General features: G+C 34.6%; 3 protein-coding genes across 3 annotated transcripts; 2 read left to right on the top strand and 1 right to left on the bottom strand.

Annotated features, from left to right (window-relative positions):
• The first annotated feature begins 589 nt into the window (after nucleotides 1-589).
• Nucleotides 590-8,253, top strand: LOC143614911 (polyribonucleotide nucleotidyltransferase 2, mitochondrial-like). Its single transcript, XM_077088208.1, has 16 exons — nucleotides 590-919; nucleotides 2,511-2,666; nucleotides 2,768-2,938; nucleotides 3,016-3,141; nucleotides 3,225-3,386; nucleotides 3,489-3,608; nucleotides 3,688-3,825; nucleotides 3,918-4,080; nucleotides 4,170-4,295; nucleotides 4,386-4,516; nucleotides 5,090-5,309; nucleotides 5,391-5,474; nucleotides 5,571-5,650; nucleotides 5,730-5,873; nucleotides 6,800-7,540; nucleotides 8,114-8,253. The coding sequence occupies exons 1-16, from the start codon at nucleotides 590-592 to the stop codon at nucleotides 8,216-8,218; spliced, it is 2,997 nt and encodes a 998-aa protein (XP_076944323.1). The 3' UTR covers nucleotides 8,219-8,253.
• A 444-nt stretch (nucleotides 8,254-8,697) lies between these two features.
• On the bottom strand, nucleotides 8,698-11,067 carry LOC143614918 (sirohydrochlorin ferrochelatase, chloroplastic). The gene is made up of 5 exons (XM_077088212.1): nucleotides 10,823-11,067; nucleotides 9,900-9,961; nucleotides 9,677-9,787; nucleotides 9,485-9,577; nucleotides 8,698-8,907 (listed from the first exon to the last, which is right to left on the bottom strand). The coding sequence occupies exons 1-5, from the start codon at nucleotides 10,887-10,889 to the stop codon at nucleotides 8,806-8,808; spliced, it is 435 nt and encodes a 144-aa protein (XP_076944327.1). The 5' UTR covers nucleotides 10,890-11,067; the 3' UTR covers nucleotides 8,698-8,805.
• Nucleotides 11,068-14,342: 3,275 nt separating this feature from the next.
• Nucleotides 14,343-19,154, top strand: LOC143614909 (glycosyltransferase BC10-like). Its single transcript, XM_077088206.1, has 11 exons — nucleotides 14,343-14,733; nucleotides 16,064-16,180; nucleotides 16,301-16,401; nucleotides 16,486-16,557; nucleotides 16,638-16,719; nucleotides 16,812-16,892; nucleotides 16,974-17,012; nucleotides 17,810-17,875; nucleotides 17,976-18,125; nucleotides 18,193-18,321; nucleotides 18,924-19,154. The coding sequence occupies exons 1-11, from the start codon at nucleotides 14,479-14,481 to the stop codon at nucleotides 18,972-18,974; spliced, it is 1,143 nt and encodes a 380-aa protein (XP_076944321.1). The 5' UTR covers nucleotides 14,343-14,478; the 3' UTR covers nucleotides 18,975-19,154.
• Nucleotides 19,155-23,753: the final 4,599 nt, after the last annotated feature.

Genomic DNA, 23,753 nt, shown 5'->3' with positions numbered 1-23,753 from the left:
GATAATATCGACGATATTGACCGATATTTGGCCGATATAGGACTAATATTTGACCGATATATCACCGATATTCCCAATATCAGTGTTTTAAGTCTTAATTATCAACTTTTAGTGTTCAATGTTAGTGTTTTACATCTTAATCAATTCTTACTTGCTACGATTGTTAGTGTTTTTATATTTGCAAAAGGTTAATTTGTTAATGGCAGAAGACTATACTTAATTATTAGTATTAAATTACTATATATATGAAATTTACATGATATTAAATTACCATATATTAGATCCTCTTGTAACGTTAAACGACTCTCAAGTGGTGGCCAGCAGTATGAGTTCTTAACACGCCCAAGCCAAACTTTAAAGCCAACGTAAACCCGGTTAAAACAAAATAATCTAGCTATAATAAGACAAAAAAGCTCTCTAGATTAAAGAGTGCGGTAACCTAAACCCAAAATCGCACAGGTGAATAATAATAATAATATTTAACCGTCGAGTCCAAGAATATTATTAATTTTGTAAACTTTAACTCACAGTAGTCAGTGGCTTAAACCCTAAACCCTCTTATCAAACCTTCACCTTCACCATCACCACCATGGCTTCAATGGCAATAACCCGAAACCACCACCTGCTCTCATCTCTAACCCGAACCTTATACCGTACCACCACCACCGGCTGCCGTACCTTCACAACCTCAGTTTCCACGTCATCAACCGATACCGAACCACCTCCAATTTCCAGAACAAAAGTGCTTGAAACGTTTAGAGAAGGATTTGAAATCGGATCACGGTTAATTACATTGGAGACTGGTAAGATTGCTCGGTTTGCTAATGGTGCGGTTGTGTTAGGGATGGAGGATACTGATGTGTTGTCAACTGTTTGCTCGGCCAAAGGCGACGGTGTTCGTGATTTCCTGCCGCTTACTGTACGTATGTTTCTGGTTTATTTGTGCTTGTATTTTGACCTAGGTGTATACGGTTAGGTTAGGTTAGGTTAGGTTCGGTTCGGTTGGTTGTTACTTATTAGCCTCAAGTGAATAACTAATCGGTTTTCGGTTAATCGGCTAATCTGTTTGGTTTATTTGGTTAGTTTTTAGGTTTTTGGTTCGGTTAGTTTTTGCTCGGCCAAATTGCCGCTTACTGTACGTGTGTTTCCGGTTAATTTGTCTTCACATTTTGACCTAGGTGTAAACGGTTAGGTATGGTTTATTCAGTTAGTTTGTTGGTTTTCGGTTTGGTTACTTTTGGTTAATAACCAGAATCAAACTTGGGCTAAAATACTGGTTAATTTGTGTTTGCATTTGACCTAGGTGTGCATGGTTCGGTTGTTCGGTTATTACTTATTTGCCTTAATTGAATTAACCGAACGGTTTTCGGTTAATCACTTCGGTTTATTCGGTTGGCTTGTAGGTTTATGGTTCGGTTAGTTTTGGTTAATGACCAGAATCAAACTTGGGCTAAAATTGTAGCTTAGAATACATGAACTGGATGCATAAATACATGAAATGGTGGTTTATTCGGTTAGTTTGTTGGTTTTCGGTTTGGTAACTTTCGGTTAATAACCAGAATCTAAGCAGGTAATGCGGAAAAATAGCGGATATCGGTTATTTTAGTATCATGTAAAATTCATATATATAGCAATTTGATACTAATAGTTCAGTATACTCTCCTACTACCATTAACAAATTAACCTTTTGCAACTTGCAAAATACTAACAATCGTAGTAAGTAGCGACTTATTCAGACTTAAAACACTAACATTGAACTTTAAAAAATGATAATTAAGACTTAAAACATTGATGTTGTGAATCGGTGACTTATTTGTACCGATATTTTACCAAGGGACCGATGTAGGTGATATCGACTGCATAGACCAGAATCAAACTTGGGCTAAAATTTTTGCTTAGGAATATGTGAAATGGATGCATAATACATGAAATGAATGCGTAAATTCATGAAATGGAGAATTGGAGATATAAAAAACCTAGAATGGAGGTACAAATACATGAAATGGAAGTATAAAAGCTAGAAATATATGAAAATATGAAGGGTTCAGTACGCTTTGGTTAATTTCGGTTAACCGAGGGTACAAAAGAAAACCGATAACCAATTTTCATTTCGGTTTTGGTTAATGCTCATCCCTAGTAAAAAGAACTTGTTTTTTTTATAATTATTATAATTTTTAAAATTAGTATATGTTTGATTTCTGTTTATTTAATAATAAATGAGTAGAGTTTACATCGACATTGAAGGCGGGCAACAAGTTGTGCCACTGGCTCTTTTTGGATAGCAAAACTACCAAGTTACAGAATAAAGGCAATGAATGATAGGACAACTATATGCTACATGTTTATTGTTATCTATTGCTCATAAACTGTTTGGTTGAGTCATACATACTGGGATTAAGTTCAAGCTTGAAGTGTGAATTGAGAATTTGATTTCTCTTTTTGTGTAATCTAAAGAGTTTATGATATTATGAATCTTCTGATTGATGATGTTTGTTGGTTGATTTATTCAGGTTGATTACCAAGAGAAACAGTTTGCCCAAGGAGTGATTCCAGGTACATATATGAGAAGGGAGGGTGCTCCAAAAGAACGGGAGCTTTTATGTGGACGGCTCATTGATCGGCCTATCCGGCCTCTTTTTCCAGCTGGATTTTACCATGAGGTTCAGGTGTGTGTGATATTATTGTTAGTTGTTTCTTTTGTAGTTTCCCCCTTTTTGTAGCTTTTTAATTATACCTTCATCTCACAATTGTTTCTGTTTGTTAATAGGTGATGGCTAGCGTGCTTTCTTCAGATGGAAAACAAGATCCAGATGTAATGGCAGCTAACGCCACATCTGCTGCTCTTATGTTATCAGATATACCATGGGGTGGACCCATTGGAATGATACGTGTAGGAAGGATTGATGGCCATCTTGTTGTAAATCCAACCATGGATGAGGTATTGATCTTTTCTTCTTGTACATTCACTATCCATATATCCACATGTAATCATTTATTAACGGTGGATCAACACAGCTTAATCTGAGTGATCTCAACCTTGTATACGCTTGCACACGAGATAAAACTATGATGATAGATGTACAAGCAAACGAGATTACTGAGAAGGACCTTGAAGCTGCATTTAGGTTTGCTCATCCTGAGGTAAGTCAAAGAGGTCAGCCATTAGTATCGTAAGAACCATACATCATTCATTGGAATCTAAATGAGTTATCTAAATTGTTCAGGCAGTTAAGTTCATCGAGCCCCAGTTAAAACTGGCTGCCAAAGCAGGTAAACTAAAGAAGGAATATAAACTGTCATTGGTGTCAGATAGAACAATGGACAAGATCCGTAATTTGACTGAGAAACCTATTGAAGCTATTTTTACTGACCCTTCTTATGGAAAGGTATGATTATTATTACTATTATTGTTATATATATGTTTGTATATGTGTATATATGTATATGTATGTATGTATGTATGTATGTATTCATTTTATTGCATGTAGTTTGAACGTGGAGAAGCATTAGATAAAATTGGACAAGATGCTAAAGTTATATTAGAGGAAGAAGGTGATGAAGAAAGCTTAAAAGTTCTATCAAAGACTGTTGATACAGTGAGAAAACAGGTGTGTTGATTTGTTTAAAAAAGAATTTAGTTTTCCAACTATTAAAGGGTTTAAATATCTTAAAAAATGTCTTTATCAGGTTGTACGCAAGAGGATACTTAGTGAGGGATTTAGGCTTGATGGAAGGCGTCTTGATGAAGTCAGGCCTATATATTGTGAAGCTGGTAACTTACCTGGATTACACGGATCAGCTCTCTTTTCTCGTGGAGATACTCAGGTTATTATTGTTATTATAATTATATAGTTATATACAATAACATATTATGATCCTCAACTTTATATGTTATAAAATTTAATGAGTTTATTCAGGTTTTATGTACTGTTACTCTTGGAGCACCAGGAGATGCTCAACGTTTGGATGCAATTGTGGGCCCTCCCACTAAACGTTTTATGCTTCATTATAGTTTTCCACCTTACTGTATTAATGAAGTTGGCAAACGAACTGGTTTAAACCGCCGTGAAGTTGGACATGGTGAGTTTGTTTTTTCGCTACTTTTCGTTATTATGGTAATGGCACTTGTGAAGTGTATTTATTAATATTATGGTTACTTCTTTTTTTAGGCACTCTTGCCGAGAAAGCTCTTGTTGCTGTGTTACCTCCTGAAATTAATTTTCCATATGCTGTGAGAATTAATTCTGAAGTTATGGGCTCTGATGGGTCAACATCAATGGCAACCGTCTGTGGAGGTATGTTGACCTTGACCTGCTAATGTTTTCAAATTTTTTGTTATATTTTTTTCAGATTCTTTTAAATTGTCATTTCACTTTAAACCGTAGGAAGTATGGCTTTAATGGATGCTGGCATACCTTTAAAAGAACATGTTGCTGGTCTGTCGGTAGGCCTCATTACTGAGGTTGATTCTTCAACTGGCAATGTTGATCAGTACCGTATACTAACTGATATTTTGGTGAGCATTTGTTTACAATATCTTTTTCCATTGACTGATTCGTGAACCGTTCGGTGGGAAGTTCGTTTATTTAATAAACCAACGCATGAACAAAATTTTCTGTTCATTTAGTTAAATGAACGAATGTAAACACGTCTTGTTTGTTCATTTATGTTTGTAGAAACTTTCGTTTGCATTCATTTGCTTATATTGTTAATGTTTTAAATTTATGTTTTTTAGTTTACGTTTGTTTAAGTTCTTTCCATTACGTACATTTATATGTTAATTTAGTTTAGTTTTTTTTTGGCCTATTACAATTTAGTTAAGTTTTAGTAACTTTTTAGGCCCAATACATTATTGTTCACATTTACTTTTAATTGGTTTAGCGCAGTTAGCCGTTTGCGCTCGGGAACTCTTTATTTATACTGTTAACGAACAAACATAAACACATTCATTTATTAACGAACGGACGCGAACAAGAAACCCCTGTTTGTTTAATTGTTCATGTTCAATCGTTTGTTTACAGGCCAAGTGTAGTGTGAATTGACCATTTTATTCTTGATCACTTCATAACAGTATTATGTTCATGTTTAGGGTCTAGAAGATCATCTTGGTGACATGGATTTCAAAATAGCAGGAACACGAAACGGAATTACAGCAATTCAATTGGATATAAAACCAGCTGGAATTCCTCTCGAAATTATTTGTGAATCACTTGGACCCGCATATAAAGGTCGCCTTCAAATACTTGAACATATGGAGAAAGAAATAAACTCAGCACGCACTCAGGATGGAAGAAATTCTATTCGATTAGGTAGACCCATGCTTAATTTCTTAATTATTACAATTACAAGTTATCTTGTAGCATGTCAAATAATAATATTTTGTCTTGCAGTTACCTTAAAATACAGCAACGATGATCTTCGCCGCCTAATTGGTCCACTTGGCGCTTTAAAGATGAAAATTGAAGAAGAAACGGGTCCGTGTTAACTTGACAATGTTTAATAGATATATGATGGAACATTAATCATATATTTTAATACAAACAATTACTTACATATGTATGTTTTTTCAGGTGCCCGGATGTCTGTGAGTGATGGAACATTAACTATAGTTTCAAAGAATCAATCTGTAATGGATAAAGTGCTAGAAAAGGTATTTAACAATCTTCCATACCATTTTTGTTAACAGTTAGTTCTTTAATACATGTTCTATTTCTATTATTAATCATCAGGTTGATTTAATAATCGGGCGGGCAATTGAAGTAGGAGGTGTTTACAAAGGCATTGTAACATCAATAAAAGAGTATGGGGCTTTTGTGGAGTTTAATGGTGGTCAACATGGCCTCTTGCATGTTTCTGAATTGTCACATGAACTGGTTAGTCACGTCTTTTAAATTGGAGTTTTTTTGTTCTTTTTTCCTACTGGGTATTTGTTGCTGATTGTCCAATCACTCAGTGCCAACTTGGTCTATTTTTGTTGCCGATCTTTTTCCATGTAGCAACAGATACTATTGATTGTGAAATAGATTGGTCGGGATGACCCAAAATACCTTTTGTTCCAAAAAGCTATGATTTTATAAAGTAGTCTGTGTGTGTTAAATATGATTGAAAATAGTTTGTCTGTGAACCGTTTATCGAGAAGTTCATTTATGTTGTATTTAATAAACGAACTAACATGAGCACGTCTTGTTTGTTCATTTATGTTTTCGTTTGATTGCTTATTCATTAAAAAAAATTGGCCGATTACAATTTAGTTTGGTTTTATAAAATTAAAATATCACCAATTACAATTTAGTCTAGTTTTATTAATTTTTAGGTTCAATGTATTAATGTCAATGTTTCCTTTTAATTTGTGTCCGCTCAACGATATCTTTGTCCATTTATGTTCGTGAACCATTTTTTATACTGCATAAACGAACACGTTCATTTACTTAATGAACGAACACAAACAAGGAACTCCGTTCGTTTAATTGTTTGTGTCCGATCGTCTTTTTGGTTTAAGTTTAACTAACACGAACGCGAACATGAACATGCCCTATTCGTTTTCCTTTGGTTCGTTTACAAGTGTACACATTTTTTAAGCAGTGTTTTTTAATAAATAATAGTGTATCAAATATGACTAGATAACTGTTGCATTTAATAATCAATCTATTGAATAAAAGAAGTTACAAGGTCTTATGGAATAAATACATGTTACTATCAACTTGTTTTTTTTCAAGTAATTTTTTTTAAAATCACTCTGAATTTACTTTTGAATGGAAATCTTTGACTTGCTTTGTTGACTTTTTGATGAACATTTCAGGTATCCAGAATTTCAGACGTGGTTTCAGTTGGTCAGCAACTGTCATTAATGTGTATCGGGCAGGATCTACGCGGCAACATAAAACTTTCTTTAAAAGCTACTTTACCTCAAAAGACCAAAAAGTCTGATCCGGTTGAAAAATCCTTAAACCTATCAAAACAAAATCTCGATAGCTTGACACCTGGCAAAGATTCGCTGACTCAGGAAGAGGGCCACAATTCCGCTGTCAAAGATGTACCAGAAGACACGGACACGAGTACTAAATTAAACCCGTCTTATTCTTCAATGTCACCTATTGTGATTCGCAGTGCGGTTGAGTGTGATGAGGAGGAAAAATCTGCCGGTTTGGTTGCTAATTTAAAAAATAACAGCAACCCGAAACCGCAACGGGCTCAAAAGTCAAAGCCTTCTCAAAAGCTTAGAACTTTGAAGTCTTCAAGCAGTTCTGATTCTGGGTCGGTTTCATCTAAAAAAGCCCGAATTGCAAAACCGTATTTGTTAACAGAAAAAAGAGAGAACTATGGTGAAAACTATGCAAGCTCGGATGAGGACAAAAACGAGGTTAAACATAAATCTATGCTCCTTGATTATTTAGAAGATCAAGAATGTAAAGTTGAGGGTCCAATGGATGCAAAAAAGCTCAAACTCGGAATGAAAGTGACTGCAAAGATTCTTCAAGTTCGGGCCCGTGGTTTGGTTTTAGATTTGGGCGGTGGAATCAATGGGATGTATAGGTTTGAGGTATGAGTTGTTTGACCGCCTTTTCAATGTCAAAATTTTGACTTGACTTGTGATCAGTAAATAGGGGTGCAAGCGAGCCAAGCCCGAGCTCGACTAAGCTCAAGTTTGCCTCGTTTAACTTACACGGAGCTCGAGCTCGGCTCGTTTTGAGCTCTATTATCAAAGCTCGAGCTCGGAAAATGAGTAGATTTTCAAGCTTGGCTCGGGCTCGTTTACTATTTATTAATTAATTTTTATATAATTATAATTATATATATTTTTTTTCAATTAAGATTTTATGTATAAAATAATATATATTATTTAGTTATTTTTATTATTTTCTCATAACATTAAATATATTAATTGATAATTATTAAATATATTTTTAAAAATTTATATAAATGACAGACTCGATCGAGCTCGGGCTCGGGCTCGATTAAGCTCGGCTCGATCGAGCTTTTTAACGAGTCGATCTCGAGTAGTTCGCGAACGGCTCGGTTAGTTTGCATCCCTATCAATAAATATAACATATATATATATATATATATATATATATATATATATATATATATATATATATATATTTGTTTGTAGGGTGATGATGGTAAAGAGAAGTTTGAAGCGGGAAATGAGGTACAAGCACAATGTACAAACTTTAACAGCAAGGGCATTCCTGTAATGTCTATCATACAAGATTAGCGGCGAGCTATTATCAATGATTTTTGTGTCCTTGCTTGTTATTCTGAGAAGTTGCTGGCTGGCTCGTTTCATTTAGAGGTGGTTAGAGACTTAAGAGTAGTCGTGATTGATCATCAAGACCCGATGTAGTCATGGTTTTGGGCCCTCAAGTTTTTGACAGAACAGAACAGTGATTATTATAATCATCTAATACATTCACTATTGCGAGTTTGATTAGATGCCTTCGGTTAACTGAACTGTTGTTCCGTGAGTTTTCAAAATATAAACTTTCGTCGAAAAACAAAAGTTTTAACATTTAAGTGCCATATAAATGATTCTTTTTAATCAAGAAATATAAGAAAAACATGCAGTGAGTAATAATCATGGTCCGAAACGAGTTACTTTGGTAAAAGGAATTGCGTACGTGTTTCCTTGATCATCTCAAAAAATCACTCGAATTTTTGGTAAATTCGGAACGCTCAATGATACAACAGGTCAAAACGGGCCAACCTTGTAAAGCGTACCAACTAAAAACGGGTCCAAATGGTTCGACTCGATGACATTTACCGATTTTGATGTAACATCTCAATAAAACATACATATTAAGATCAATAAAGATGACATTTTCCGGTTCCTGCACAAACTGCACACTCATCTGCATCTCCAGCTACATGGCTTAAGCAATGTTTAATCCTATCATCCACTACATCTTGTTCCAAGAAAAATAATAATAATAATAATAATAACAATAAAAAATCAATATATAAAATTTCATTTGTTAATAACTAGGTTTTTACCCAGCGCGGGTAAAACCTAAACGTTGCCGGTCCTAAGCGTTGAGCTAGAAAGTCGACGCGAATTCCGTCGGTTTCGGAGACACGCGTTAATGTACCGAAATTAAAACCAAATATCAAACAAAAAATTACAAAATTTGAGATGAACCAACGGGGTGACGTCGGTTGGTAAAAATCGAGCATTGGTAAGACCTGACCGTTGTCGATCCGGAAAATAAGACAAAAAAAAAACAAAGAAAGACAACAAAAAAAATTGACGTTCGGTTGGTTACTATTGTCGATCCCGAAACTAAGACAAAAAAATAAACAACAAAAAAATTGGCGTTCGGTCGGTTACCGCTACGTACGTTACGATGACTGAACTAAAAAACAAAAAACAAAATTTGTGGACCGGTTCGGTGTCGCCAAGTGGCCCAATAGGGCACTTGCGGCGCCAAACTTCTTATTTGTATTATATAAATATAATAGTTCTTGTAAAGATAACCGTCCGTACCACAAGAAGTGGATGTAGTCCAAGTGGTGCAGTTATCATATACGACACACCCGGAAAGTCTTTTGCAGCTTCAGCAGTTAAGGAAGGGATGTCCTGCAAAAACAAATGTTTAGCAGATCAAAACCATAAAAAAGAAAACAAAAACCTAATAATAATAACAGTAATAATGATAGCATTATGTTAGTACAATACCTGGTGCCAGTGTCGCCCTGGGAACAAGAAAAACGGGCTAACAATTACACGATTCGCGCCTTGTTGAACGCACGAATGAAATGCATCGCGTATTGATGGTTCTGCCAGCTCCTAGTTATATTCAAAAAAAATTATAAATATTCATTTTATTCAAGTAAGCACATACAAATCATAAGTGAAAACATTCATCTTAAAAACAAAGATTTTGAAAAAAAGAAAGTACCATGTGCGCAGGCTCAACGATCCGGTACCCGGTTTTCTCCACAAACATTGCCACAAATTCATCTGCAAGACATCAGAGTAGTAAAACTTTATATAACGAAATGAAGGAGCATATTCAGGCCGGTAAACGAACCGGACGTTCAGTAAACTGTATGTGAACTGTTCGGTGGGAAGTTCGTTTATATTCGTTCATTTAATAAACGATCGAACATGAACAGAAAATTTGTGTTCATTTAATCAAACAAACGAAGATGAACACATGTTTTGTCCGTTCATTCATGTTCGTGAACGCTCGTTTGTGTTCGTTCATTTATATGCGTGTATGTTTGTTTTTGTTTGATCATTATGTTTTTGAACTACTTGTTTAGAATTTAAACGAACGAACATAAACGCACACGAACATGTTCATTTTTTAAACAAATGAACATGAACACAATTGTCCGATTAAGTGTACGTGTTTGTGTTCGTTTAAAGTTAAATAAACGAACACAAACATGCAGTGGCGGATCTTTATGTCGGTGGCCCACCCAACTTTTTTCCTCATAATGTAATTTTTCCGAAAAAACCATAAAAAATTTTATACGCATTGAGTCCGGCACATCCAAATTATTGTTCAAGATCCTCCGGCCCACCCATATTATATGTTCAAGATCCGCCACTGCAAACAAGCCCTTGTTCGTATTCATTCAGAGTAATAAAACTTTATATAATGAAATGAAGGAGCATATTTAGGCCTGTAAACGAACTGAACGTTCAGTGAACTGTTCGGCGGGAAAGTTCATTTATGTTTGCGAACTGTTCGTTTAGATTTTGAATGAACGAATATAAACGAACATGAACACGCTCATTTTTTAAACAAACAAACGTGACCACAAATATTTGTCCGATAAAGTAAATGTTACGGAAACGATTGGTTATGCTTACTTAGCATATGATTGGATTCTTTTCGGCGCGAACCGTGATCAACAATAATCAATCCATCCGTGTTCATAACTCCTCCATGTTTAACACCACCACCACCATTCCCATTGGTCAAACAATGCGTTGACTTTAACCCTCTTGAATTCCGGGTCGGGTCATGCAATTTTACATACCCTAGCTTATTCCCATTATGGTTTCGGGTTCTTACGGGTTCAATTGATAGAGGGCTTTCAATTACATGATTCAGAAACAATTGATGAATAATAATAAGAATAATAATAATAATAATAATAATAATAATAATAATTACAATTATACCTTTTGATGCATAAATTGGATGGGACAGAGCAGTTCATTTGGTGAGTTTGTGGGTTCGAAAGTTACTCACATAAATCAGCTTCTTTATTTCTGGGTCATGAATCGGGCACCCGGTTCGGGTTGGAACCGAATCGTTAGGTCGGGTTAAATCGGGACAAAACCGGTTTGAGGAGAAACTGGTTTAGGTGGAAAATATTCGAACCTTGTACAAATCGGTTTGGGTAGGTTTAAAACCGGTGGTTTGGTTGGTTCGAAGCCAGTTTAAGGAGAATTGGGTCGGGTTACGAACTGGTTGAGGCTACAAGAAAGGGGACTGCATGGTTGTCTCTAAGAATCGTTAAAAGTTTTTGGTCGAAGATGAGTATAAATACGAGTCTTAAGTAAAATATAAATTTGATAATTCATATATAAAAAGTAATTGAGTATTGTATATGATTTGGATTTGAGGAGAAACTGGTTTGGGTGGAAAATATTTGAACACTATACAAATCAGTTTGATTCAGTTTAAAACTGATTTGGGTATGTCAAACGGTGATTTGGTCAATTTGATCAGTTTAAGATAGGGATGACATGTACTAAATAAATTAAATTTTCGAGATCGGTACCTGTTGGTACCGGTACCATCCCGAACTCATCGCTAGTTTAAGGAGAATTGGGTACTGGTTTAGGCTACAGGAAAGGGGGCTGGTACCGAAATTACCGGGTAGGGTTGGATTGGAGTCGATTTGGGTTAAACCGGTTTATGTGTTATTGAATTGGGTTAAAACCGACCCTTTAATTTAACCTCTGGTGGTAACGGGTAAGTGGTAACCAACTAACCGATGCTTTTTCTACACTACATACATTCTACAAATTTGATAGGAAATAATTTATTAAATACACACTCTTGTCTTCCAAAAAAATAAAAATAAATAAATATAATTGCTACTTTGCTAGGGCTTGGAGTCCAACTCAAGTTTGAATAAAAATATTTAATTAGTAAATTTATATAAAGTTCAATCGAGCTTATAAAAACGTAACTCCAGTTCTTGTAAAGCATTTATTAAGTTTTACAAAGTATGCAACCGAAGCAATTTCTATATTATTATCTAATAATAAAAGAATCTTCAATGTCACATGTGAGCTTCATATCCCGAATGACTACTTGCAATTAAAGTTATGGACTTTGGGCTCAAACAAGCTTAACTCAAGCTAGTAAACAAGCTTAGGCCGAACCAGTATTTTAAAAATAAACGAGCTTAGACCATTCACATTAATGAACTAGTTTGGGTTGAAACATTATTAAAAAAAGCCTCAAATTAGGCCGAACCACTTGTGAAATCAACCTAGTTTGTCCACCACTTGCTTGGCCACATGTCACTAGATTATTGGTTCACATTTTAATTTATTTTTCTTTTTTCCTTTTCTTTTCATACTAATTAATTTTAACACTAAAAATGTTTTTCTTTAATAACTTTTAATTAATAAGTTTTTAAAAAAAATCTAAAAACACAGTCTTGTTTAGTTTTTTTTTGTGAACACATTGGGATAAATTTTATTAAAAAACATAAGATCCTAAAAAAATATTTTTATAATAAAATAAATATTATTCATTATTGATTTTCATTATCCGACACTTGACAACTCCATATTAGTCTTAGGTTAACCATAGTTGATTAATTATTCACATAGAGCTTGTTATCATTTCATACACTTTAAATTTACAACTAATTGGTTTCTTGTAAAAGAGAAAGGAAATGATGCTTGACATGAAAGTTGCATGAAGCATCTAATGACAAAGGGTGGCATGTTGCCTTCAAAGCTAGCAACCTCTCATCTACTTTTATTTACATACATACATACAAATCATGCATTTATTCCTAAGCTATCTTAGTTGCATTCTTAAAGCAACACATTACTTTTGACTTTATATTTCTTTAGATGTCATTTCAATTTTGTTTTTGAAAAGGTTAAATCCTAAGTGATCTCTTGCCCATATTCCAAGGTTTTGGGATGCTTTTCCTTTGTTGTTTTGTTTGTTAAGAAAGCTAGATTTTAAATTATAATTAAACTATATATGTATATTTTGTTTGTTAAAATTTATATTTATGTGTGTTAAAATCGATTTTAAATATTTGGTATTAATTATTAAAACAATATATTCCTTGGTTAATATGTCAAGATAAATGTTTCATTAACATGAGCATAACTACACTTATGTATAACACTATTGTGTTTTTACTAAACTACATTAGACTATTACCAATCATTATAATTTATCAACTAAAACATGATAAATAATACCAATTATAAACACGTATCAACTAACATAAATAAGAGTCCTCTAACGCTATTCGGATTCTACATATATAATTACGAGTCCCAAGTAAAAACTTATATGTATCGTATAAGTGTATAATTGTGAATTATCTGTCTTTCTATCTCTTGATACATTTTTAAAATACAACATGCAGATTTTATAGTATTCCACTCAAGTTAGTACCATTATTAAAAATGATTTCTATTTCCAAAGGTTATAAGTAGTCAGTTTTAGGGTGAATGATTTGAGCTATGCCTTGCAAGGTTGTCAGTATAAATCTCGAACCCATCCGGGTCTTTGTCCCACCGTGTTACGCTAGAGAATAATGCTCTTGTAGCTGCACAACAAAGTGACAGCCGACGGTGGGGTTTTCCAAGTTAACGCCCAAACCAAACTTTAAAAACAACGTTCGAAAAAAAAAACAAGCTTATAATATAATCAAACAATTATACCGAAAAGTACCCCTAACTAGAGGTGGACAAATAAACCGGTTAACCGAACTGATCCGAAAACTGAACCAGAACCGAACCGGTTTGAAACTGATTATGTAGAAACCAGTTTGGAACCGATTGAAACCGTCGGGTTGGAACCGATATATAATTTTCTTCATCAAAACCAGTTCCAAACCGGTTAACCGAACCGAAACCGGGCAAAAACAAGTCAAAACCCGAACCAAAACCGACCGTAACATGATAAGAAACCGGTTTTAACCCGAACCAAAACCGATCATAAACCGGTTTTAACCTCTACCCCTGACTGACATACCCAATGCTTTGTTTGTTCGTTTTCGGATCCCTAAACGGGTCACCCATCAATATTATTATTATTATTATTATTATTATCAACCTTCTTACTTCCATTAATGGCGTATGCAGGTCTTCATTAACTCCACTCACAACCTTCTCGCCGGAGCATACGATCTCATTTCCCACCGCCACATTTCACGGACTTCAATTTATCAAATTCAGCAGCTAATATTACTGGATTAGATCTCGATGAAGGACGCCGTTGACTGAGAGTTGACTAATCAATTGAATCCGTAATGAAGCAGCGGAAGGTGATGATATCGCCTAAGCTACGGCATAAATGGAAGACGAAGGTGTTTGCAGTGATATTATTATTATTATTAGGTTTTTGCTTCTCCACGTTTCTGTTAATGGAAACACACTACTACACTCGAATTGGAACCAATGCGTCTACGATATTTCCACGATTCGTTCAAAAACCTAAAATCGCGTTTCTGTTTCTCGCGAGAAATCGGCTTCCGCTTGACCTAGTTTGGGATCAATTCTTTCAGGTAGTAGTCGTTGTTGTTGTTAATTATGCAATTCTGTTGTTAGTTAATAGTTGTTTAATTTGATTGATAATTGAATGCTGTGTGTTGAAATATGTATAGTTAGAGTACATATATTTGTTAATGTTGTTGTTTTTAGAATATTGATGGAATATATATATATAGGGGAAGGTTAACGTACAAATGAAATTAACGTGCTAAACATGATAATCAAGTAGAGTAATTATGTAATTACATAATAGAGTAATTATCATAGCGTAGTTACATAATTACTCTAGTTGATTCTCATGTTTAGCAGGCTAATTTCATTTGTATTTGGTCCAAACCCTATATATATATATATAGTTTTAATTGGATCAAATTTAGATATGCATGCCTAGGTTGGGATCAATTCTTTCAGGTAGTAACTGTTAATTAATTTAGGTTTAGTGCATTGTGTTGTTAGAGCATTCTCATCCCATTCCCTATAATTATGTGAGGGAAGTTTGCAAATTATAGGGTGAGGTTGTGAGTGTAAATTATAGGGTTGAGAGACAAATGTAGTGATTTTTTGTAAATTTGGGGAAACATTGTTTCCCCTATTTATTTTTTAATATTTGTTGGATTGGTTGTGAGTATATGAGAGAGAAAACTGTAATGATGAAGGTATAAAAATATTATTTAATTGAACAGGAGAGAGAAATGTAATGTTTTTTAGTGTAATGTTTTTTATTCGGTTAATTATGCAATTCTGTTGTTAATACTTAATAGTAGTTGTTTAGTTTAATGAGAACTGAATGCTGTGTTTGAAAATGTGTATAGATATTTGTCCTTAGATGAAATCTATTTGTTGTATGATGTATTTTTTTTAAGCTATGATGTATTTAGGATAAAAATAGTAAACTCAGGTGACAAATGTTGCTATAAGATTTCTATTTTCAGAATATTATTTGTGAATGGTTTTGATTGGGTCTCTATAGTTTCAGTTGTTAACAATATTATTTGAAAACTGGATAGGATCTTGTAAATGATCTGTTTATCCAATATCTATTGATATAGGGGCTTAGGATATGATTAGTATTTAATATGGATAAATAGTTCATTTTACAATATCATAAGCAGTTTTCATGTGTGCTAGTGTGTGCATATCTGAATTTGATCCAACTGCGACAAATTTGGCATTGATATTCTAAAAATAGAAATGTATGCTCTTACATTTGTATGCACAAATACTTTTGATAATGTCAGATAGTTGAAATGCATGTTCTTACATTAAATATACACAAATAATGGTGATGATGTCATATAGCTGAGATGTATGTTCTGACATTAAAGATTATTTCCTTGTTTGCAGGGAGATGATGAAAATCGCTTTTCAATATATGTTCATTCTAGGCCTGGATTTCTGCTTAATAGACTTACAACAAGATCTAAATACTTTTTGGACCGCCAAGTTAATAATAGCATACAGGTTAGTCTTATCTTTTCCCCAAGTTCATTGCTTGAGTTCCTTGTTTTCACATTTTGATATTAATTTGTCAAAGTTTACTCAAATCTTGTAATAGTCTGTAATCAATATGCATCTTTGTAGATATATTGGGGAGAAGCAACTATGATACAAGCAGAGATTATTTTGCTTCAACACGCACTTAAGGATCCTTTTAATGAACGATTTGCTTTCCTTTCAGACAGGTGAAATAATGTACTCATTTACTATAATGTGAATAGATTATAACTTTAATTGATTATACTAAAAGCTTCTTCATCTTTTTTCAGCTGTATTCCTTTGTACAACTTTAGCTACACATACGATTACATAATGTCAACATCAACTAGCTTTGTGGACAGGTAATTATTAGACGTTAAGAAATATTTTATTGTAAGTTGTTGGTTGTTTTACTCTTTTACCATAAGTTTATATTTTGCAGCTTTGCTGATACAAAAGAAGGCCGTTACAACCCTAAAATGGATCCAGTTATTCCTGTTCATCACTGGAGAAAAGGATCTCAGGTAATTAACATGTCTGTTTATGTGACGGTAATTAACTTGCAAATTGCAATATAAGTAACCCTTTTTATAATACTATTATTACCTAATTTCAGTGGGTGATTCTGACCAGAAAGCATGCAGAGATCATTGTAAAAGACGAGGTTGTCTTGCCTATGTTCCAGCAGCATTGTCAGGCAAGTGGAACCATAATATTTGCATATGAAACTGCATTTAATTGACTCTGTTAGTTAGTGACTTTTGTTTCTTGCTTACAGAGGAAATCACTACCTGAGTTTTGGCGGGATCGTCCTGTTGTGAGTTCATATTTTAGGCTATTTATTTTATTATTTGTTTGTTTTGTCTACTAATTTCTTATTTGATTTCATATAATATGTGTCCATTCTGTTTATGGTCATTTTAACGCATTTAGTAGCAATCTTGTCAACTGCAAAGAGCAGCAAACTACAAGAAACTTGTATCAGTGCCATTAGGCCTATAAACGAACCCAACAAACACGAACGGGCATGTTCGTGTTTGTTCGTTGAACTTAACGGAACAAAAGATTGAACATGTAAACGAGCGAGCTTTTCTTGTTCGTTTTCGTTCGTCAAGAAAATGAATGTGTTCTCGTTCATGGATGTCCATTCGTTAATAGTATAAACGAACGAACCTGACTGAAGTTCGCTGAACATAAATGAAGGATATAAACTAACATAATTGAACGAACACCAACTAAATGGTAAACGTGAACATCAATTTTAAAAATAAAATAAAACTAGACTAAATTAAATGAATATATAAACGAACGCAAACAAACAAACTTAAATAAACGTTAACCAACGAACATAATTGAACGTAAATGAATGAACATAAACAAATTTAATTGAATGTGCGCAAATGAATGAACATAAATCAATTTAAATGAACGAACTTCACGAACATAGATGAATGAACGAGATATGTGTTTCTGTTCGTTCTTTTTAACTAACGTTCCTTCGTTTATTAAATGATCGAATTCCTGCTGAACAGTTTATGAACGTTTGGTTCATTCACAGGCCTAATGTCACTTCAATGAAGATTATGACAAACTGCTCTTTTTGTTTCTTTGCAGCCGGCTGATAATTCAAAAGAACATAATTGTATACCTGATGAACATTATGTTGCAACATTACTAGCTGTAAGTTTATTTATGCTACATGATTATTTCCAGTTATCTTTAGCTTCTTGTTTTTATCATGTTTATTAATGAGTTTTAAATTTTGTATTACAATAATTAGCATCAAGACCTTGAAGGTGAACTCACGAGGAGGAGTTTAACTCACACGTCATGGGATATTTCATCAAGCAAAGGTCGCGAGAGGCAAGGATGGCATCCCGTTACCTACAAATTGGCTGATGCTACTCCCATGCTTATTCAATCCATTAAGGTAAACTAATAGAGTATATAATATTCTAAACTTGAGAACTGTATATAATCTTTTTTTTAAATTTCAGGATATCGACAATATCTACTATGAGACAGAATACCGAAGAGAATGGTGCACCAGCAAGGGAAAACCGGCCCCATGCTTCCTTTTTTCTAGAAAGTTCACACGGCCTGCCGCAATGCGTCTTCTTAATATGGTAATTGTAAAAATAAAAAAAAAACCTGTTTCAACTTTCAACATGTACCAAAAAACATATCTGTTTTTAGGGGTGTGCGTGGTGTGGTTCGGTGCGGTTTTGTGCTAAAATTAAACCGAAAACCAAAACTTCGGATTTTGGATTTTTTGAACCCGTTCGGTTTAGGCTTTTCGGTTCTCGGTTCGGTTTATTTAAGCTTGAAAATTTAGGCCGATATAAAAAGGTTGGCAAAAAATAATGAATTTTGGAATAAATAATTTTGTTAATTGTTAACTAATTGACTATTATACATTTGACCAAAAGTATTTGAGTTACATATTTATTAAATTCTTATAAATTAAAACAGAAAATAAAATAATAAAAATTTAGGAATTCGGTTCGGTTCGGGTTTTTCGGTATTATTACATGCAAAACCAAAATCGAATCGTTAGTTCGGTTTGTACAAAAACATACAATTAAACCGTCGATTTTTGTTTCGATTTGGATTTTATATTTGGTTTCGGATCGTTTTTTTTTCTTTTTTTGGTTTCTTGCACACCCCTATCTGTATTGACTATTTTGCCACGTATCTGACGGGTTGTTTTTTCTTTTCTGTTATCTAGTCAGCACTAGGTGTTTCTAAAGAAGCAAGCAGCTACTCCTACATGAGGTAAAGTGTATAGAAGAAGTTAATATGTTTGATAACATCCACTGCCAGCTAGATTTTCATTGTATTAGATGTGTGTAATTTGTAACAAAATAAAAGAATTGAAGAAAACAAAAAAGAAAGTTACTTTGATGCGGTTTGTACAAAACTGGCAGTGGAGTATGAACAAAAGTTTAAAAAAATTACACCAAATTAATACGAGAAATTAAAAGTCCGTAAAAAAAGTTATTAGAAGGGATGTGTAAGACTCGTATCTGACCACGTTGGACCTTTTTACATACAAAACTTGATGTCCATCTCGATATGCTTAGTCCGTTGGTGTTGAACAGGATTTTCGGGCAAGTAAATAGCATTTAGATTGTCACAGTAAACTATATTGTTCCAAGTCTTACGTCCCCTTAACCAACTGAGCTACACGGCGGGGACTCACAGTAAACTACAGATGCTAGGGTAGGAAGGTTTTTCAATTCCAACATTAAGTTCCATAGCCAACAAATTTCACCCATGACATTAGCTACTACGCCTTTGAACTCGCTTTAGCACTAGATTTCAACCCAAATAGTATTAATAACTTCAAGCATTAATTGTCCCTACTTGTTGAGACATGCCATCACAAATGAGACGGACCTTATAAAATTTAAGTGACTCGTCTAAATAGTTTTCATGCTACTGTGTGTATGGGGTTGGGAGGGGGGGGGGGGGTAGAGGTGCATCGGGTTCGGGTAGGGTATAGAACCGGGTATTTTAAACCGGGTATTTAAATACCCTATTTTCGGGTATTGAAAAAACCCTATTTGTCGTTTTTTCGGGCTTTTTTCCGGGTATTTTTCGGGTATAGATTTCATTTTTTAAAAGGTTACACTTTTTAGGGGTATTTTTTGGGTATACATCGGGTATTTGAAATACCCGGTTTCGGGTATTGGAAAAACATGGTTCCGGGTATGAAACCGGTTCGGGTTTTCGGGTATTACCAGGTACAAATCGGGTTCGGGTTCGGGTTTTAGTGCCGAAATGCATACCCTATACGTACCCTACGGATAGGGTCAGGCATTAAAAACCTGGGTATTAAAAAACCAGTTCTGGGTTTTTATTTAGGGTCCGGTTCTGGGTTTGGGTTTTTTGTGCACCTCTTGGGGGTCGGTCGGACGAAGCGGTTGTGATGGAAGTTTGGGCTACTGGTGTAATAAAATAACTGAAGAAAACATGGGCTTTAGTTTTGTTGGTGGGCTAAACTTAAGGGCTAGAAAGAAAAGACAAAGTTGGAATAAAAATGAACTTTGGGTGGGCTCATTTAAAGGAAGATGTACTAGATTCGGTTTTCGGTTATGTTCGGCAATTACCCTATTCGAATTGCGAAAGTTTTCGGATCCGATATCGGATATACAAACGGTATGTTCAGTTTATTCGGTTAAACCAACTAAACTGAATAACTTACGTTTTTTTATTTATGATATTTATATTTTTTGTTTAATTATAGTCTATGTTTGTAAATGACTCAACCCAATTAAGCCCATATAGTAAGTAGGTAATCTAATTACACATTTAATACACAAACTAATATAATTTCTTATTAAGTAATCTTATCTAGAAAACTTTGCATAGTAAATCATAGCCATTAAAATAAAACAATAGTCGGCCATTTGATAAATGATACGTGCATCAATCAAGTCAAAAAAGAAACTTAAAAATAGTAAAAGTAAAAATTAAAAAAGCCATGGGTCCCAAACTTGTATGCGTTTTTTGACATCAAGTTTTTTTTTATTATTATTGTTAAATATTAAATCTTCCAATCTAACGTTCCAAATGGCATACTTTTGATTTCTTATATTATCTAAAAAGTCGGTTAGTTAAGGTCAAAATCAGTTAGCTTTTTAATGTTTTTTTTTCTTAACGACAATATCCTTCAATTTGACTCCAGTCCGTTAGACCTGCCAATCACCAACACACAAGTTCGAGCCCTGAGTCAGGGTTTTAACCGTTTATTATTAGTTTGGCACTTCAAAGATTCAAATCCAGGTCCTCATTAGTAGAAAACGAGCTGAGCTACTTGAGCTCGGATCAATAAAAAGCTCGAAACAAGCCGTGCTTTTTCAAGCTCGAGCCTTAAATAACGAATGATCGTTTAGTTATTGAGGCCAAACTTGAGTCTTGTTTACGAAGCTCATTTAGGCTCATTGAGCCTTAATGAGACTTGTGTATTACTAATTTTACTTCTTTTGGACTTCCATGTATTAAGTTTACACTTCACAACTGAGCTCAAACCGAGCTTTGACTTGTTCAAGGTATCGAACGAGTTGGACCCTAGCTTAGGCTCGTTTGAGGTTTTCTCAAAATATATAAAAAATAAAAAAGCAATAGTATATATATATATATATATATATAGAGAGAGAGAGAGAGAGAGAGAGAGAGAGTTAGGTTAACGTACAATAATCCTTAACGTACCTTCACGTACGCGAATCACGCTCAATGCAAAAGCAAAACGCTTAAAGGCAAAAACAAAACGCTCAAAGACAAAATACAAAAACGCTCAAGCCAAATTACAAAAAACGCTCAAGAAAATCGTAATACACTCAAAACGGGTTTCGTGAAAAAAAGTAAAAAATTGATCGATTAACGACCCAAAATTGTTTTTTTTTTTCGGTGAATCGGTAATTGATTGAGTATGTATTGATGATTCCAAGATGTTGAGATGTGATTTCATTGATCAATTTCATGAATATAGGTATTTTTGTACGTTAAGGTACGCTAATGATTATTGTATTGTATCATTTATTTATATATATGATATGTAATAAACAAGCCGATCCCGAGCTTGAAAAAACAAACTCACGAGCCAAACTCGAGCTTTAAAAAAAGTGCTCGAAACAAGCCTAGTCAAGCTCTGACTCGTTTACACATTTAAGAAAACCCTGTTAGTCTCTTAATTTTAATGTTTTTTTTTTACACCACAAATTAATTGTCGGCAGTTAAAAAGTTGACAAGACTGATTTATGGCCGGAAATTGAGGTTAGACTTGACTGACCCATGTGGGCTAACCTAACCATATTTAACCTAGTCAACTATTGTGAGGTCAGTGGTCGGCTCCAGATTTAATTACTTGTGGATTAAGTTAAGTGGTCGTGGTTTAATCTAGGCATGTTCAAAACGGTTTGGGACTAGGAACCGGAACCGGTTCCTAACCGGTTCCTATATTCAAAACCCCCTTTTAAACCGGTTTCAGGCTCGAACCGGTTAGGGAACCGAACCGGTTCTCCCACCCTCGGACCCCTAACCTATCTAACCGGTTCCTAACCCGGTTCCTGTACCGTAACCGGTTCCAACCGGTTACAGTGTAAAAAATTTTTTTTTTTTTCGTTTTTCGTTTGCGATTTGGATTCTAAACTACGATTCGTATTTGTATAACATGAAAAATAAAAAAAAACAATTAACATAAAAATAAACAATTAACTGATGAAGAAAAGACAACTACTGAAGATGTTTGCCACTGAAGACAACTACTGAAGGTTGCCACTGAAGACAACTACTGAAGGTTGCCACTGATGACAAGTTGACAACTACTGAAGGTTGCCACTGATGATAACTACTGAAGGTTGCCACTGATGACAACTACTGAAGGTTGCCACTGATCACAACTACTGAAGACTGCCACTGATGAGGAATACTCATCAGTGGGAAAGCTGCCACTGATGAGGAATACTCATCAGTGGGAACAGTCATCAGTTGAATCAGTGGGAAAGCTGCCACTGATGACAACTACTGAAGGTTGCCACTGATGAGGAATACTCATCAGTGGGAACATTCATCAGTTGCGACTTCTTCCTCGGAATTACTTGTAGAGATGCCTTCTTGTTCGTTGTGCACTCGAACATCAAGTGGTGTTTCATCTTCGAGAGTGGTTACGTGTTGAATACGATCGATTGAGTCCAAGTGATCCTTTAAGCAAATGCACATCTCCACCGACTCCGAATTTAGTCTTGTTCTTCTCACCGATATTACCCTGCCACTAAGAGAAAAAGCGGATTCCGAAGCTACCGTAGAAGCTTGGACGGTTAGTAAATCACGGGCCATGGTGGCAAGAATCGGAAACTCGGTTTCCTTTACCTTCCACCAAGCCAAAACATCAAAAGTGCCATATTCCTCTTCGGATAAACCGGTAGAGTAATCATTTGCACTATACCTTCCTAGTTCGCTTGAAGGGGTGTTACCCCTTTGTTTTTTAGCCGTTACGTTGTGAACGGTGTTCATAAGGCTAATCATGGGATCTCGTACTCTAGTAGCACTTGAACTTGATGAAGACCCCCCCGGCATAGGCATGTGTATGTTTGACCCATATGTATTTAAATAAAAGTCATACATAAATTTTAAATTCAAGTTAAAATCATTTTTTGCCTCTGTTGAAAAGTTTGGGTCAACTTCATGCATATCTAAGGCTGAAAAAATTTCGTCTATCACACATTCAACCCCCGTAACATTTAACATTGGGTTTAAAGCGGCAGCGCAAGTAAAAACCGGTGGCAATTCAAGAAAGTATTTTTTTAATTTAAACTTCATTGGTAATATGATGTTTGAAAACATTGGACTTTTATTTTCAAATTCTTTAAGATTGTTAACGATTAAAAATAACTTCGAAAGAACCAAGGGACTTGTCGGATAATACGTTCCCGATAGTTTCGTAGTTGATGTTTTAAAAACTTCAAGAAAAGTCGATAAGTCATTGATAATTTCTCATTTCTCATTTGAAAAGGGGATTGCCAAATCATTCTCGGCAAGACTAGAATGAAACATT

Source organism: Bidens hawaiensis, unplaced genomic scaffold, assembly GCF_021521415.1.
Source record: "Bidens hawaiensis isolate Kalapana, Puna unplaced genomic scaffold, B.hawaiensis_p1.1 tig00041324_1, whole genome shotgun sequence".
NCBI lineage: Eukaryota > Viridiplantae > Streptophyta > Magnoliopsida > Asterales > Asteraceae > Bidens > Bidens hawaiensis.
This window is presented reverse-complemented; position numbering and strand designations above follow the sequence as displayed.